Below are 17,910 nucleotides of genomic sequence, written 5' to 3'. Positions count from 1 at the left end.
TTTATCTACTGTTAGTTTTCAGACCTTATGATTTTTTCTAAAATATTACATGGAAACATGAAAGAAAATACTTTTTAAATGGCAGTAATATGAAAATTATAATTAGATACTTCTGAATAATCAAGAATGGAAAATTAAATCTAATTGCATGTTATTATCATTCTTTTCAGGTAACAGAAAGAAAGCAACAACTGGAGAAATGCTTAAAATTATCCCGTAAGATGCGAAAGGAAATGAATGTCGTGACAGAGTGGCTGGCAGCTACAGATATGGAATTGACGAAGAGGTCAGCAGTTGAAGGAATGCCATGTAACTTGGATTCTGAAGTTGCCTGGGGAAAGGTAAAGCCTTTATTACTGAATATTGCTTTTAACACACATGAAGACATAAATGCATGTCTTATTAAAAATTCTAATGTACAACAATAGAATTGTAAATATTATCATGGTTCATTTCACACTTCTCAAAAATTAATCAGTGGTGTAGTTTACCTCCATGGACTATATTTCAAGACGATGATAAAAACCAGTGAAAGCTGTAAGAAAGGTCTCTTCAAAGTTTACCTGGAATTAATCCTTAATAAGTAAATATGTCAGAGACCTGTCTGAACACCTGTGTCAGAATGTGTCTACTCCAGTGACCAAATTGGACTCCTGTGTCCAAATTGGAGTCCTTTCCTAACTTCCTTCTAACTTTTTAATTAAAACTTTTTTGTGACAGCCAGGGTAAAGCAAACAAAGTAAAGCAAAGACGAGAAAGGAAAAAAAAAATATATCAGCTAAGTGTGGTGCCACATGCCTGTATCCCATCACTCAGAGGCTTGGGCAAAAGGAGCACAAGTTTCAGCTTATTCTAGGCAATTTAGCCAGACCATGTCTCAAAAAATTATGTTTAAATGGCTTGGAATATAATTTTGTGGTACAGCATTACTGAGTTCCAGGCAGACAGGAAGGAAAGAAGGAAGGAAGGAAGGAAGAAAGGAAGAACGAAGGAAGGAAATCATTAGTTAGAAAGTCAGTCCAGAGATAAGAATCTATGTTTTCCCACCTTGCCTAAGACTAGACTTCCCCAGATGGATCCCATAATTACAGAGGACAACAGCGCAGTGACTATGGGGATTTGGTCTGGACAGCACTTGAAAGATCAGCAACTTGCCAAGGTCAACATCAAAACATATCTCAAGGTGTGTGTGAAGGGGCTGTTGTCCATATCACAAAAAGGCATGGGCCCTTGTTTCACTACAGCGGGTAAATTCCTGTCTTTGACTGCCAGTCAATCAGACATTTATTGCTGCCTAGTTTTAAGGTCAAAGCATACATAGCTTTTTTTTTTCACAATGGATTCAGTACTGGATTATTTGAAAGTGATATAAAAAATACCCAATATTAGTAACACTTTTCCATCTCAAACTTTATCAAAACGTTGGAGCATTTAGGTCCAGAAAATCCTGGTACTAAATATCCACTCTTGATTTTTTAAAATTAGCATAAATCTTCCTATATTAATTAGCTGCCTAGGAAATCTGTACTTTTTTTTTTAATTCAGTATGTCTATATATGTTATCAAAAGTTGAGAAATTGTAAGTACATTATATACAATTTGGAATCATATAGTGAGGACAAAGTTAAACTTTATTTTCATGCAGTTTTAAATAATAAGTACTAGTGGAATTTCTTTACATAAAACTTTTCAAATTAATAGAAACAAATTAAATTCCCTTTCTTTCCAATGAGAATAAATAGTGTTAGAGATAACATGTTGAATTATACCTATTATTTCAGTAGCTTATATTATATGAGATTATTACATTAAGGCATATACAGAGGGTACAATTTAAAATTATATTAGCCTTACTTTTCCTCTATCTTGAAACATATATCTTTGATTGTATAGATTAAAATAACAATAATGATTATATGCTTTGATTCAGACTAGACTGGTTTATTTAAGAAATAAGCCAAAAATATAGCAGCTCAAAGGAGACATATATATATATATATATATATATATATATATATATATTTTTTTTTTTTTCTAACTCATGTGAGATTGGTGGTTCAGGAAAATAGATTTGCTAAATTGAATCATCCCAAGAGTTGGCTCATTTTCATTTGACCATTTTGCAATCATCTGTGTAACACCAGAGTAAAGCTTGCTCACCACTAATACACTTTTCTTAGAGCCCAGGATAAGAGATTTAATGAAGTAGAAGACAAGTTCTCTTTTAAAGATGCACTACTAATGTTCCATGCAATATTTCTGGCTTTATTCCATTTGCAAGAACTCACATAACCCTGTGTATCCATCAGGAAGGATGACAAAATATACTTGAGTGACATTGTAGCCTGCTGAAAACAAATTAACAAAAATGTATAGAAACTGCATTCTGTGGAAAATTATCTTTGACTGAACAATGTTGAACCCTCCTTTGTTAGCTTTAAAAAAGACAGTATAAAGGACTGTGTGACTTTTCTCTTTATAGCATACATGACCTAGTAATGACAGTTTTAAGCATATGTACCCAAAAAACATATAAAAGATTCTAAAAGATTTATGATCTATTAATTTATTAAATATAGTAAAATACACATGGGATGTAGCATGGAATATGATGATAGAATTGAGGGATTCATGAAAATCATCTGGATATAATTTTGTTATTTCCATGGATCACAGCTATGATTGCTCCTTTCAAATTGAGTAGATATATTCCATCACTAGAGCTGTCGACAAACCACTGATGACTAGTGCTCTAAACAGAATTATATTTTCTCACAGTTTTGCAGGATTGAAGTCCAAGATTAACACCTTAGGAGGATGATTTCTTCTGAGACTTCTCTCCTTATCTTACAGACTGAACATCAGGTTTTTCCCATGGTATTCCCTCTGATCATTGATCCGGCCTGTGGATCAATCCATGAGGTGGACCTGGAGGGGGAACAGGGATGAAATAGAAACAGGGGGAAGCCAAAGAGAGATGGAAGCAAGTTGAGGAGTCCAATCAAGCCTCATTTATTCAGAAAATGATCACATCTTTTATAGGCCAAGGGCAGGCTGGTGGGACAGGAAGAGGCTACGGGGTGGTTTCTCATAGGTCATCATCATGTCTGGGTATGTGATGTAAGCAGGAGAGGATTATGGTTAATGTAGGCAGGTGCATCATATGCCCATAGGAGAGAGGTGGGGAGGCAGCAATGGGGCGGTCTCACCGCTCCCTACATCTCCTCACTTTCTATATTATTTAATCAGGAGTATGGTAGGCTCTATGAGGACAGCACCTTTCTTAGGTCAAGGAACCTCATTGCATGAACCCAACTGGGCCTTACCCATCATGGGCATGCAGGACAGCAGTTGGTCCTGTGCCTGTCTTAGACGGCCAGTGGTGTAATCATGCATGTCCTAGTTGCTCATCTCTGGCTACCTGTCCATTGCCCCAGGGCAGTTAGGCTGCATTGTCATATGGGCTACTGATGGGAATTCCCCCCCAGTAGGTTTGTTGATCTGCCATTTCCAGCTGGTGATAGTGTACCTGGATGGGCTTTGCCATAAATGCATCTGTCCGGTTATTAATGAGCATCATAATCCTCTGAAAAATACAAGGATCTACAGAAAGGAGAAGCAACAAGGCAGCTAGGGGACCCAAAAGGGGGTTCTAGGTAAGGGAAACCCCCCCCCCACATTGAGGAGAAGGAATTAGCAGCCATTTGTTGTCGTCGCTGTTGAAGCCATTCTTCTATTTCTTGGAGCTTGCCTCGCACAACACCGGACTGATTGACATAGAAGCAACATTATTTTTGTGTGTATTTGGCTGGTTTGTGTTCCTCCAGACTGAAAAGAGCCTCTTCTGCAGTCATGGGAGTTCTGTGTATGGCTGTTAGTAGTTGTAGTCTGTTTGGCCAGGGTCTAAATCCACCACGGGTATGGTACAGTCCGGTCTGAGGAGAAGGCTGAGTAGGCAGCATAAGGCTCTGAGGAGTTGTGTCATCTGTAAAAGAGCACAGGGGGTTGTGCCTCAGGAAATGATATTATTCCTGGGCATCTCCTGGGGTCTTTGAAGAACTGTCTATTTGTTTTACAAGGTGCTCAGGTAGCCATCTAGCCTCTCTGTCTTATGGAGAGTAAACACATCCTCATGTGAGAATGGGGTCAGGGCCATGCCATGAATTAGTCAGGGAGTCTCTCCATAGTACAGAAGCAAATTGCTTTTGTGTTTTAGTATGCCAAAAACGCATGGCTTATTTGACTGTATTCCCCCCCCCCCCAAAGAAAGTAATAAGCACTAAGGAGTAATAAAATCCAAGATGTGTAAATTTTGTTGTAAAAAAGAGAGGGAAAAAAAAAAAGAAAAGGAGCTCTAACGGATATAACAGCAAGTGTGTTTGGGGGTGTTAAATAGCTGACTTTATCAATGTTTTTGGAACATTGAACACAGCTGTTTGCAGTCTCCCTGTTTGAATGTCCACCTTGTGTTCTTTGATACTGTGATTTGAGGAACTATTTTCAAGAAAATAGTGTGTAATCTACTAGCAGGTAATTTCTTACTGTTATGGTTTTTTGTTTTGTTTTGTTTTGTTTTGTAGTTCTGTATTGCGTGTACCCTTACGCCGCTTTGGTTTGTTTTGTGTTTTTCTCTTTTTCCTCTAAAAAAAAAAAAAAAAAAAAAAAAAAAAAAAAAAAAAACGCATGGCTGCTGACTGTCCAGAAGCATCCAAATTACAAAAAAAAAAAAATTAAGGATAAATAAGGCATGAGAATATTTTTAGGTGTCCTCCTTGTGGTACTATTCCCCCTTTTTTATTTTATCAACAGTGAGTTTTAGGGAGAGATGTGTCCTTTTAACTATGCTTTGACCTTGAGGGTTATAAGGTATGCCTTTTATATTAAGATGTTAGCAGAAACGAGCAAAGGCAGAACTAGCATAGCCTGGACCATTATCGATCTTGAGCTGTTGAGGACATCCCAGAACTGAGAAGCCTGACAGCATATGGGCTATAACGTGTCTGGCAGCTTCTCCAGTCTGGAGAGTGACAAAAATGAAGCCATTGTATGTATCAACAATTACATGTATATATTTTAGGTTGCCGAACTCATTGAAATGAGTAACATCCATTTGCCATAATTCATTGGGGATTAGTCCTCTAGGATTAACCCCAAAGTGTGGAATTGGGAGGTGCACAGCACAAGAAAGGCAATTTTTTACTATCTGTTTGGCTTGTTTTCTAGTGATCTTAATACAGAATTACAGAAAAATAAATGGCAAGACATCACCAGTCAACAAGTTACATACTGTCATCTCAGAAATAGTCACCCAGACCACAAAATCAAAGCACATAAAGTGACATCCAAACAGTGACACTGCCAATAGCTCTGCCCAATGATCCAACAAAAACCCAGTAACATGATTATCAGTCCCACACACTTGCCTTCCATCTCAAAGAGGGCAAGACCAAACATATCAAAACAGAACAAAACAGTTTTAAAAAAAAAAAGATTTAAAAAAATACAGATTTTAAAGCAAGTCCACTGGAAATCTTTACTGTTTACCTAATTGTCTCTAGTTTCCTCCAAACAGTTGTGCCCATCTTTATGCACATTAAATACACACTGCATATTATAGAACTAATCAAATCATTACAGGATGATGAAGGCTTCCCAGGCCCCTAAGATCTGACACCGGGGAAGACAACAATAACCACCACAGTGCCTCCCATTCTCCTCCCAGCAGCCGTCCCCATGCCCACACATGCTGAAACTAAACTCAAGAGACCAGACCAACACCACTCCGATCAGTTAAATGAGTCAAAGTAATTGACATTGGAATCTCTATCTCTGGAATCTTTTTGTAAAATGACAGGTCTCTCTACAGGTAAAACGGTTTTGTTTATGCTTTTGAGATAAGAACTGTTTAACTGTAAACCCTTGCAAGGCAGCAGCCATAGCAAGGCCTTGCTGACAAGCAGTTTCAATGTCAGTGGTACCAGGGATTGAACTCACAGCCTTTTATTTGTCAGGCAGGCAACTCTGCCACTGAGTTAAATCTCCAGCCCTGGGGATTAAACTCACAACTTTGTGCTTTGCTTATGTCACTGAGCTAAATCTCCCGCCCCTGCTTAATGCTCCTGAGGAACTCATGTTGCCCTTAAATTGCTTTTGGGTGTCTCTGTTGGCATAGGCATCCTCCACTATTAACATATTAAGGTCCCACCCATTGCCGGCTTGTGTATTGCGCCTGGTGGTCTCTTTGCAATTTTTTGTATATTCTGATTTTTACAAAAGATTATCCCCACCCGATAAAGTCACTCAGATCAATCTTTGCCAATCTGTAGGTGTGAGCCAGCCATCAGCCAGAGTGAAAACAGCAAGAGTGAAAGCAGCTGTAAGGCCATATTGGGCAACTGCTGTCTTTAATTTTTTTAAAGCTGCCACTGTGAATGGTGTATGGGTCCTAATGACTTGTGGAGCTAGCAGCACGGTGCTCACGCTGTCTTGCGGCTGTGTGGTGCCATCTTGGGGAGATACGTTTGTTTCCGTCACCGGAAATGCAATTTTAGAGAGGGGCCCACCCTGTTGTGGCAGAAGTGAAGCAAGCACCATTTTAAGAGTGCCACGAGGCCTGACGGAATCAGGCAACATCTTAGGAGCACTATAAGGCTGTGTAGCTCTGAGGGCCTTGTAAGGATCTGTATGTCGCTGGGCAAGCAGCTCAGAGATTAAACTCCAATATGCAAAGGTGGTCACTGGAACATTTTCCAGACTGAAAACCCTATAATAATCTTTTAAAGCATCTCCTACTCTTTTCTACCTCTTGGTATCTATAGAACCCTCTAGGGGGAACCAAGGGCAAACCTTATGAATAAACTGAAAATACTGCAACAGTTCTTTTATTCTAGCCCTTACCCCATCTTGTCTTTAATGCCTTGCTGAGGCCTCCCATGAACAATTCATGTTCACTCAATGCTTGACCCATGTCCAGGAAAGGGAATGGGGTTGCCGTTCACTCACTGTGACTCGGGCAGCACGCCGGGTGGTTGTCCGCACAGGCCTCGGTCCTTGATTCAATTTGCTTTCACTCTTAGCTTCGGTCCTTGATTCAATTTGCTTTTACTTCTCGTCGGCGTTCTTAAAAAGCTCCCTCGTGATCTGGCCAACAGATCAATCTGTGGGGTGGACCTGCAGGGGGAACAGGGATGAAATAGAAACAGGGGGAGACAAAGAGAGATGGAAGCAAGTTGAGGAGTCCAATCAAGCCTTGTTTATTCAGGAAGTGATCACATCTTTTATAGGCCAAGGGCAGGCTGGTGGGACAGGAAGAGGCTATGGGGATGAATACAACAGGGTCATCGTCACGTCCGGGTATGTGATGTAAGCAGGAGAGGATTATGGTTAATGTAGGCAGGTGCATCATATGCCCATAGGAGAGAGGTAGGAGGCAGCAATGGGGCGGTCGTGCCGCTCCCTAAAGATCATGTTTGTGTCCTTAATTTATCCTCTTATAAATTCACTAGTCATATCAGATTGGGCATCATCTTGAACTCATTTTAACACAACTTCCTCTCAAAATCCATATCACCAAATATGGTCACACACTAAGGTGCTGGCAATTTGGACTTCATCATATGAGTTTAGTTAATATATAGTCCTGCATATAACAGTGAAATATCTTTATAAATGTATCTATATACTGTTGCATAAAGGAACAAATTTCTTTCCTGACATGAGGAAATTTGAAAAACTGTGTTTTCAATTTACAAGTAGCCTTCAAGAAACTTTAAAGTACCCCACAAATTAATTCTTGATTCCAGTATCACTATGAAGTCATTGAATAAGGTACCTAAGATATTTTTTATTCATTTAATCTTAAAATTATTAAAATATCACAAGGAAACATTTGTACATTTGCTTTTTCATAGAGAATGCTTGAGTAGTCTGGAGACATATCCAGTTACCGAGTCCTTAATTTATTTTCAATTCACATGTTTTCAGGGTGGATAAGGCACTTGATTCTAGTTATAAGTCTCATCTGCCGTCCCAGAGGATAAGTGACAAATTTTTTAAAAGTAAATTGAGCAATCATTGGAAATGCTCTATATTAAATATTTGTCCATCCTTCCCAAGTAATTTTGACTGAAGAAAATTTCAATATACGTAGTCGATTTATAAACAGTTTCACTCGTTTCTACTGAGGTTTTCTCAATTGTGTTGATCCAAGAACATTAAATTTATTTGTATAAGAAAATATATGAAGTGCCATGTATTTAGCTCAGTGGCATAAGCACCTGCCTGGCAAGCGTGAGGTCGTGAGTTCGATCCCCGGCAGGAAAAAGAAAGAAAGAAAGAAAGAAAGAAAGAAAGAAAGAAAGAAAGAAAGAAAGAAAACATATGAGTGTCTTGGAAGCAGATTTATGCACACAAAATTTCAGTTGCTCGCAATATGCTTATTTAACTTTATCAGACAGAAGCACTTCAGTTATACTGACTGAACTTAAATATTTTCAGTTTTATTTTACCCTGTTAGTTCCATTTGTTATGCACCAAATTACAGAAACAAATATTTAAAGACGTACATATAGCACAACTAGGAATTAAGAAATTAATTAAAAATAAGTAAATGGAAATTCAATACAAGAAGAAAAACCTTTGCACATAAATATGTCCATGATGTCACAGAGTGCTAAATGACAGAAAACAATAAAGCAAAAAAATTTACAGCCAATTGCTTACCAGACAAAACTAAGAAGTAAGCATATTTATGAAACTCAATGTGTCAAATTATATAATCACTACAATAAATTTAACTTTGCTTATATTCTGATAGAATTTTCCAGAACTTTGACCCAGTACAAACATTAAAGCCTCATGATTATCCTTATTAATATCCTTATCTATTTTTCCACATTCCTATCAATCTGCCTCTATACAAAAAAAAAAGCATAGTGCTAAAGCACCATTAGAGAAAATGATTCTGTAACAGGATGAAAGATTGCAAGCCTAAAATACTCCAAAGTCATTTTGTTCATAGTCTAGATTTTTCTAAAGAAATAGCCAGGTAACTTCTGTGAATACAATATTGGACAGCTGAGATTTAAAGTACAACTAGGCATCCAAGTGTGGTGGTGCATGCTTGTAATTTCAGCACTTGGGAGGCTGAGGCAAGAGGATCAACACAAGTTCAAGACCAGCCTGGGCTACAAAGTAAGTTCAAGTCCTAGCTGAACTATGTAGCAAGACCATGTCTGTCCAAAACATAAATAAATAAATACAATACAATGCAACTAGGCAACTGAAACTTTAAATTCTATTAGAATATAATTTCCTTCAGAAAACAATTACCTTATGCAGCTTTCCTCTGCAAAAGATTTCATATTCTTCCCAACTGATAACAAACTTGTATACTCTGCCATAAATGTACATGGAAAATAAGATTTTATGATAATGTTTATGATATAGCACTAAAAGGCTTCAGTAGTCAACATTTTTAACAACACAAATTTCGTGTCATGACAAACATGGTGACAATAGTACTGAAATTTTCCAAACATAAATGAAGTAAACAACACATAAAACTCCAATAGACCTGTATCTGATTTGTAATTATCCTCTTAAGGTACTTACAATTTGAAAGACATTTGTTACTCACTTTTCCTAAATATTTGGCAATGGTATGGTTCCAAGGTCTTCAATATGAGGAATAATATTATATGGGACCATAAAAAAATCTGACTTACTAGGGATAATTCCAATTCTTGCCAACGTTTTGAGCTTCCTGCTAGAAAAGAACATTTAAGATATTTACTTACGAAGAAGAAAGTAAAATAAACTAGAGTCAATTGAACTAGAGCAGAGATTGGCAAGTTGTACTGATGGGCCTAATGAATTTTACTGCCTCTTTTAGTATGATATTTATTCAATGGTATAAATTTATACAAGGACATATACAGTGAAATTTCCATATATAATTGGTTGTAAAATTGAAGAATGCTGCCTGATACAAAAATGTAGGGAATTCTAACATCAGTATTAATAAATAAAGTTTTATTGTGACATAGTCACTTCCATTTCTTTATATTATGTGGCTACTTTTGCTGTAATGGTGGAATATCAGTAACATTTATGACATAAATGGCATGACCTACAAAGGATAAGACACTTAAATTATGGCTATTTACAATAAAAGAAAAATTTTAAAAATGTACCAACATTGGAACTGGAGGAAAGCTAATGTAAAAAAATACCATAACCCTGACTTGAGTGTTGCCCTATTAGTTTCATGGATGAGTATCGGGAGATTGGTATTGCTAGCATCCTTCTGATGCACCAGAGATGTTGTAGGAGGAATGTTTCCTAAATATTTCATCTAAGTCTTCCTCCTGCTCAGAATTCTTTAGTCACACATTCAGAACCATAAATGCTAGAGCAAACACATGGTATTCACATAAGATACTGGGTGGTACATTACACAATTTTAAATGTTTAAAAGTACAATTTACTTGGAGACAGCTCTAAACTCAACAAATTTAAAGTGTTCCATGTCAGATTCTTAATGATCCTACAAGAAAAAGAATGAGAGAACTTCCAAAAATTGCTAGGATGAGAGTAGGGATGATTAACTGAAATGATAGGTACAAGCAAGACAACTACAGTGTCTGGTCTCATCCCATAATCATGGTTCCAGATTGCAGTATTAGGGAAAAAAAGAAATATTTCAAAAGTTCAAATTGTTGTAAAGGAAAACATTATAATTCAAGTATCAGGAGGGAGAGACTGTAGAATTGTACCAGAAATGTGATAAAGTTTGATAATGAGAATATAAAAGAATAATAATGGCTTATTTTGAATTCCTAAAGCTGGGTAATTCTTCCACAATATGTTAAAATTCAAATAGTGTGCTTCCAAAAGAGTAGCGTTAAAGAGGAAAAACCTCAGGTTTTCGAAAAAAATGGGCTATGCTTACCTACATAGTCTAGACACCAGAGATGCAATTAGGGACCTGTGACTGTGACATTACTGTCCCATTGATGATGAGATATCTTACTTTTCATACCTCACAATATCTTGTTAATGGAATTTACCAAATTGAGATCAAGAGCACTGATAACTGTGGAGTATTACTAATGTGAAAAAAATGGCAGGCAACTAGATTACTAGCACTTGAAAATTTGACTATAGACAGTGCACGGGATCTTTCAGCTGTCATGATAACCTCAACTCTCTGGGACTGTTGTATACCCATTACTAATTCACTTTAAAAGAGAACGGGGAAATGTCTGTCTTGATCACTGGTGCTTCCTATGTGCATACATAGTTCAGCATATAGTACATGTCCATTAATATCTGTTCAAACATAAATTGTGATTTCAGAGATACAAATAAAATACCAAAGCATCTCTGAGAGAAACGAAAAATACTGATGAGTATGTGAGACTATTCAAATTTTAGAACAAATGGAAACATGAATAATCTTTCAAATGCTCCTGTTTTATACATGAGGTCATAGAAGTAATGGTGCTTAATCATGTGATCATGGAAGTGTAGTTTAAGTAGCTGATTCCAATGAGTTTTCAACTATACCAAATTGTTTGAAATCTCACTAGTGATATTAGGGCAGTGTAACTCTAAAATTCCACAAAAATATTCTTTATCCACAAAATAATAAAATAAATCACGGTAAATTTAAATAAATTAACTTCATAAAATGAAAACTATGTGCATTTATCACCTATTGCAGTCTGTATTCTGTTCACATTGACATTAGTTTGGATTTCAAGTATTATTTTGTAATATCTTAAAAATCATTCTGATTAGTAGTATATAAGGAAATCAATTCTGAATTTCCATTTCATGTACAAAAATATTTAATGTATGAATTTGACATGAAATTATAGCAACAAGAAAGTCCATATATATGTAATTAAATGGAGATTTATTTCTCTGATCATCATAATCTTTGTAAAAGCTTAATCTATTTGATTTTCTGATTTAATCATTAATGCATTTCATATATTATTTCTAACTCAGTTTCCTTTATCAAAACTTCAAAGTCAGTTAAATAATGCAGTTCTGTTAAATCCCTTCAAAATCCATGGAGGCGTCAGCAAATTAAAATAGTCAAGTGTGGTTACCTGAAATGATGTTTTGGTCCTGTGTGCGGTATGAGTTCTTGTTTTATAAAGTCAAAGAATGACTTTTAGGATCGACAGAGTTAAGAACAGATTATATTTATTGAGAGAAATAAAGCTTCTCAGAGAGACAGAAGAGGTCCCAAAAGGGTTGCCAGGGACTCTCTGTTTTCTAGGAACTTTTGTAAAGTCATGGGGTGAAATGGGTGCAAGGTGGGGAAACCGGGAACTTGCAAGGCAGAGGGACATAAGGGACAGAACTATGGTTAGCCAAAAAGATTTATTCATTCAGGTAAAATCAATTAAATTGGGGACAAATGGGGAGGCGAGTCACATAGAAAGCTAGCATTCTTAGGGAACAGTACTGACTTCCTCAGAGTGATAGGGAACTATTTAGAATATCAGTCCTTAGGACATGCGTGCATTTTTCTGATCTTGTCTTGAGGACTGGCCCATAGGAGGAAGTGTCTTTCTCTCCCATATTTGGAAGGTATCTCGGCTTCTACACTGGCTCCTTAATGGACCTAGCCCTGTCTTACTGCCTATAATATTTCTAACTAACTCAGCTGCCTATTACATTATGAGTATCCACAATTCTTTTTGGATTTCCATTTCAGTTGTAAAATTTACTAACACTAGAATCTCTTAACAGAATTTGTCTATTATACTTTGGTTCTCAGCATTGGTGACATGTTGAAATCACATGGGAAGCTTAAAAAGCATACCAGTGTTCATAACCCACTTCCAGAAATTTTTATTTAATTAGTCTGAGTGTAGCTAGTGACTCTAATATTCAGTAGAGTTGAGACCTTGTGGATAATGTCATACAGGCAAGGTCTGTGAATTTCAAGTAGTCTGAAAGGGCTTACATTTAATTCAGTCAACTATGTCCTGTATTGTTTTTAAACAATCAGCTTTAACTTTAAAGATATCTGTTTTTTGCTCCTAGCTCTTAGATTATCTGGATAATTGCCTCAACTCATCACTCCTTTTAGCTATAAAAGAAAGAGAAGTATTACTTATTTCTAAAGTCTGTTACACTATCATCCTCATGAAAAATTACATATCTTTTTTAAGGAGAGCACAGTAATTTATCTGTGAAGTGAAATAACACTAGCAGATCATTAACTTGGTACAATGAATGCATCAAGCAGCTGTTACTTAGAAAATAGAACATCTGTTAAATGCCATTGAAGCCACTATTCACTGTCATTATAGTTATAGCTGTAATTTCTATTCTGCACATTCTGCTTTCATGAAATTCTTCTTTAATAGACAATACATTATTAATAAAAAGTCAATACACATTACTATAAAATCCACAGTCAATGTTTTATGTTCTTCTTTAATCTATCATTATATTATTCCGTCACATTAGCCTAATAGTAAAATATGTCCTAAACTTCAAGCTATGACAGAATAATGCAAAGGCCTAAAAAAGCAATTAATATCAAATTTCAGCATGTTTAAGACATATTAGATTGTATGACACACCATTAGCTTGATCTCTCAGTTGCTGTGGATCAAAACTCATACACTTCCACTTTAAAGATAAATGTAAGTTGTATATTTCAACTTTAACTAAATATATATATATATATATATATATATATATATATATATATATATAGCTAAAAGGTAAAAGAACTCTCACTTCACTGACCAGAAATAATGTAATATTTTCATAGACTATGAAAAATTCACATGACCATGGGGTCCTTTTAAAACAGCTTTTCTGAACATATCAGGTGATCATTCATCCATATGAGATGGAACATGCACAAAGGATATAGAACTGAAAAACAAATTTAGTAGTGTCTTAGCAGTACAGAGATAGTTGTATAAGGAAATCTGAGCAGGCACATTTTGACTAAATATGAGAAGTAAGACACAATACTTTGGATAAAAGATGACTAAGAGATTAAAAACTTCTAAAGAGAGGGATTGATAATTAAAAGACATCACATAGAAAAATTACACTGAGAATATAAGTCCCTAAAAAATTCCCAGGAAAATATTAGAAAACTTGGGATAATAAGAATTGGGCAAAGAAGAAAGAAGGTCAGGTCCAAGCCTGTATCTTCTAACCTTAGAGGAAAATATTGGTGCATTTTTTCCAACGAGAGCAGATAATTACCCCATGTTTTACATTATACCTGTAAATAAAAATTTTAAAACAATGTTTTCATCATGTGAATGGTATGATTACCAGAGACAAGCAAAGCAGGTTATTCCAGTTTAGTATCGCATTAATGAAGTGAGTTAAGCTGCTCACTGGATGCTCAACTTAATGTACCACTTACAGTTTTTACAGTTGGCTTAACTCATAGATATGTGAAGAAAATCACAATATATTTTTCATCATTTCCTTGAACAACAGGCATGTTCTTGCAAGAAGAAATTAACCAAGTCTACCCATTACTTTATTGTAAATATGTCATAGTAGCATTTAAAAATTGTCATGATTAGGATATAGACACAAAATTTATTTAAAATCATGAAAGTGCTTAATACTTGTACAAATAGGCCTATCATTTTATAAGTGCATGAAAAATAATGTGTTAGAGTAGGTGGCAATTTATTTATAATTATATTGAATTTTAATCATGCCGTGCATCTTTCCTATGTAATGAAAACTCTTCTCATCAGATATATAGTCCACATAGAGCTGCCCTTGCCTCTCATAAAATGAACTTATAAACATCTCAAAGGTCAAAAGAAAACACAGCCTATGCAATCTAAATTTTTCTTCATCCTTAAAATCAACCCTTGGAGCTGATGCATTACTGCAGAAGGACATGTAACAAAAGGGCCAGCGCTGTATTTAGTCAACCGTTGAATCAATGAATTTGAAATTTCTCCTTCATCAGAAAGGTTGATATTCCAGAACTTTCTCTACATCTACACAAGGCATAAGCAGAAACCACATATTTTGAAGATTTAATTCCTTTCAAAATAAAGATGTATTGAATTTTTAAAATTTTTCCTTCATCTTATTAACCCTATAAATCACTCTACCTCCCTTAAAGATGAATGAAGAAAGGTATAAAACCAAAAAAAAGCAATAGCTTAAGATTAGTTCTCAATTCATGTGCAGGTGCAAACATTATTACGTTATGGAAAGCTATATAGCATGTAAAAATAGTTGTTCAATGCCTCATAAAATGTATGTTTTTGTTTTGTATTTCATATTCCCCTTTTAGTAATCTTTGATTCTCAAATTCATACCTTCTAATCATTTTATACATTGTCTTTCATAAATCTAAAATGTCCATCCCTCCACCTTCAAGTGATACTGTGCTTCTTACTTTTCTCTCATTGCTGGGACAAAATACCCAACACCCAAAGTTAAAAGAGGAAAGGTTTATTTATCTCACAGTTTGTGGTAGTTTCAGTACATACTCTTCTGGCTCCAACACAGAGGACAACAGTTCATGGTAGTAGAAATCAGCAGAAGAAACAAGAGCAAAAAGAGAGGAATGTGAAAGAAGACTCTTCCCATCACTTATACTGTATGTAGGCTACCACCTCAGGGTGGCAAGTTGTAGCACTCACACCCATAATCACAGCATTGGACCATGAATCAATGTGAAATTCTAGAAGCCTGACCCCATGACTGTATAAGGTTTTGGGGGGACATCCGGACACAAAGCATAACATTTACCCCTGGCCCCCAAAGCATCATGCACATCCTTTAGATAAAGATACTTAGTCCATCTTCAAGAGTTGCTAATGTCCTACCATTTTCAGAACTGATAAAATGTCCAAATCCCAAGTCTCCTCCAAAATCTAAGTCAAACTATTAGCTGTGAGCCCCTGTACAAATGAAAAGTTAAACATGTACAGCATGCAATGGCACAAGATAGACATTTACATTCAAATGTTGCAAATGGGAATGCAAAGAAATAGGGCAAATGTAAGTCCAAAATCCAGCGGGGTAAATATTAAGTCCTATAGTTTCATGTGCAGCATGTAATTCAACTTGTGGCAAATTGTGAGCTCCAGAAGTCTTGGGTGTCTCCATAACTATAGCACTTCCTGTGGTTGTGGCTCCCAAGACTTCTCCCTTCACTAGCTTGCTCACTCCTTGCAGGTTTCATCAAATGATCCATATTCATGGCTTTTCCAAATTTTTAGTGTCTCCACTACATCTTTGGCTTCTCCTTCACTGCTTTACACAGTGCCCTCTCAGGGAAAAACTGCCTAGCTGCACAAGTCTTCTGAAATCTGAGCAGAAGTCTTTTTAATCTCAGAACTCACAGTATGCATACACCGAAATTCAGTATCACATATGCCAAGGTCTGCTGTCAGCTGGAAGAGTAACTAGATTTTCCTTCCTCTTGGTCATAGGAGTCAAGTACCTGAATAGCTGAGTACTCTGAATCAAATTCTGAAGAACAAATTCCCCAAAGCAAAGTCGTTTACTTTTCAGTTTTGAGGCTGGAAAGGGCGAGCAGATACTTGCTGATTCTTGTGATGCCCTAAGTCCATCTTTTTTTATTCTCCTGTTCCTTCTCATCAATTGAGAACTCCTCAGCTCAGTAGGACCACAGACTTACTGGTGCTTTCATTATGGCCAAACTCACAGCATTTTAAATTATGCTGCTGGGATTTTTGCTCATGATTTGAATCAGAAATCTGGCTAAAAGACCCCAACAATAAACAATAGCCATGTCATGGCCTTAATATTTGACTACCTTGAAATTTATTCTGTCAGTTTAATTAGTCTTCCAACCTTCATCTTAGTCTGAGGCAAAGTGTCTGAAAATGAGCAAAATGCAAAAAAACCTTTTTGCAAAGCCATAACATCATCAACAGACAATACAGTCCTGCTTCCCCACAGAAACCTCCCAAGCCTGGGCTTTACTGGCAGGATTTATATCAGCTTCTGTTCTTCTGAGCTCTACCAAGAGTCTCCCATACAGAACAGCCTAAGATGTTCCAGCACTACTCTTTCAGGAAACATCTCAGAATCTTTCCAAACTCTTCTCACAGGTCATTCCCAAAGGTTCTTCAACCATATGGTCAGATATAGTCACAGCAATGACTGCACTTCCCTACTACCAAATTCTGCCTTAGTTACTTTTCTCTGGTTGCTGATACAAAATACCCACAATGCAAATTAAAGAAGAAAAGTTTATTTAGCCTACAGTTTGTGGAGGTTTCAGTCCATCCTCAGCTGGCTCTGAGGCAGAATGGCACATGGCAGAGGGAAACAGTAAAACAGCAAGAGCAAAAAGAAAGGAGCATGATAAAAGACTGTGTCCTTTATATTGTATATAGGCTACCCATCCTAGGGTGGATGTAGCACTCACTCCCTTTATCACAGCATTGAACCACAAACTCTGAAAGCCTGCCACCTATGACTCCATGAGACTTTCAGGGAACATTGAGAAACAAACCATAACAGATACTTTTCCTATTAGGTTATTCATACTTATCCCAGTCATAAAAAGAACCTTCTTTCTAGAATGCTATCAATTTACTGCATTTCAGCTTTTTCCTCGAAGTACATTTATAGGCGCAGCAGGACATGCAGGATTTTCTCTTATTTCTGAATAACATGCTATAAGGTGAATGTCAAGTCTGTGGTGTAAATTGAATAATTAAAATTTTAGCAAGACATTCAGAAAGCAAGATTATCATAGTTTTTGTGAACTCTTATGCTGTTAAATTATACTTTTGAGTAAAATTACTTTTGGAGGGGAAAATTACAAAAAGCATTAAATGAACTCAATCTTTGTTTAACTCAAAGTGAAATCTTTACAAATAGTTGAATACAGGATTACTCTTA

The 17,910-nt window shown here is 36.3% G+C and overlaps 1 protein-coding gene across 17 annotated transcripts in view; it reads left to right on the top strand.

The window, feature by feature from the left end:
* Dmd (dystrophin) overlaps positions 1-17,910 on the top strand; it is a 2,110,831-nt gene that overhangs the window by 904,441 nt on the left and 1,188,480 nt on the right. For all 17 annotated transcript variants that reach the window (XM_063242792.1, XM_063242803.1, XM_063242804.1 and 14 more), the window contains one exon: positions 171-341. In XM_063242792.1, coding sequence (XP_063098862.1) covers positions 171-341 — 171 coding nt within the window. The remainder of the gene's footprint in view (positions 1-170; positions 342-17,910) is intronic.

This window comes from Cavia porcellus, unplaced genomic scaffold (assembly GCF_034190915.1).
Source record: "Cavia porcellus strain 051 isolate PalLab524CR breed Dunkin Hartley unplaced genomic scaffold, mCavPor4.1 scaffold_33, whole genome shotgun sequence".
In the NCBI taxonomy this organism is placed as follows: domain Eukaryota; kingdom Metazoa; phylum Chordata; class Mammalia; order Rodentia; family Caviidae; genus Cavia; species Cavia porcellus.
The sequence above is the reverse complement of the archived record's forward strand: the minus strand, read 5'-3'. Positions and strand labels throughout refer to the sequence as shown.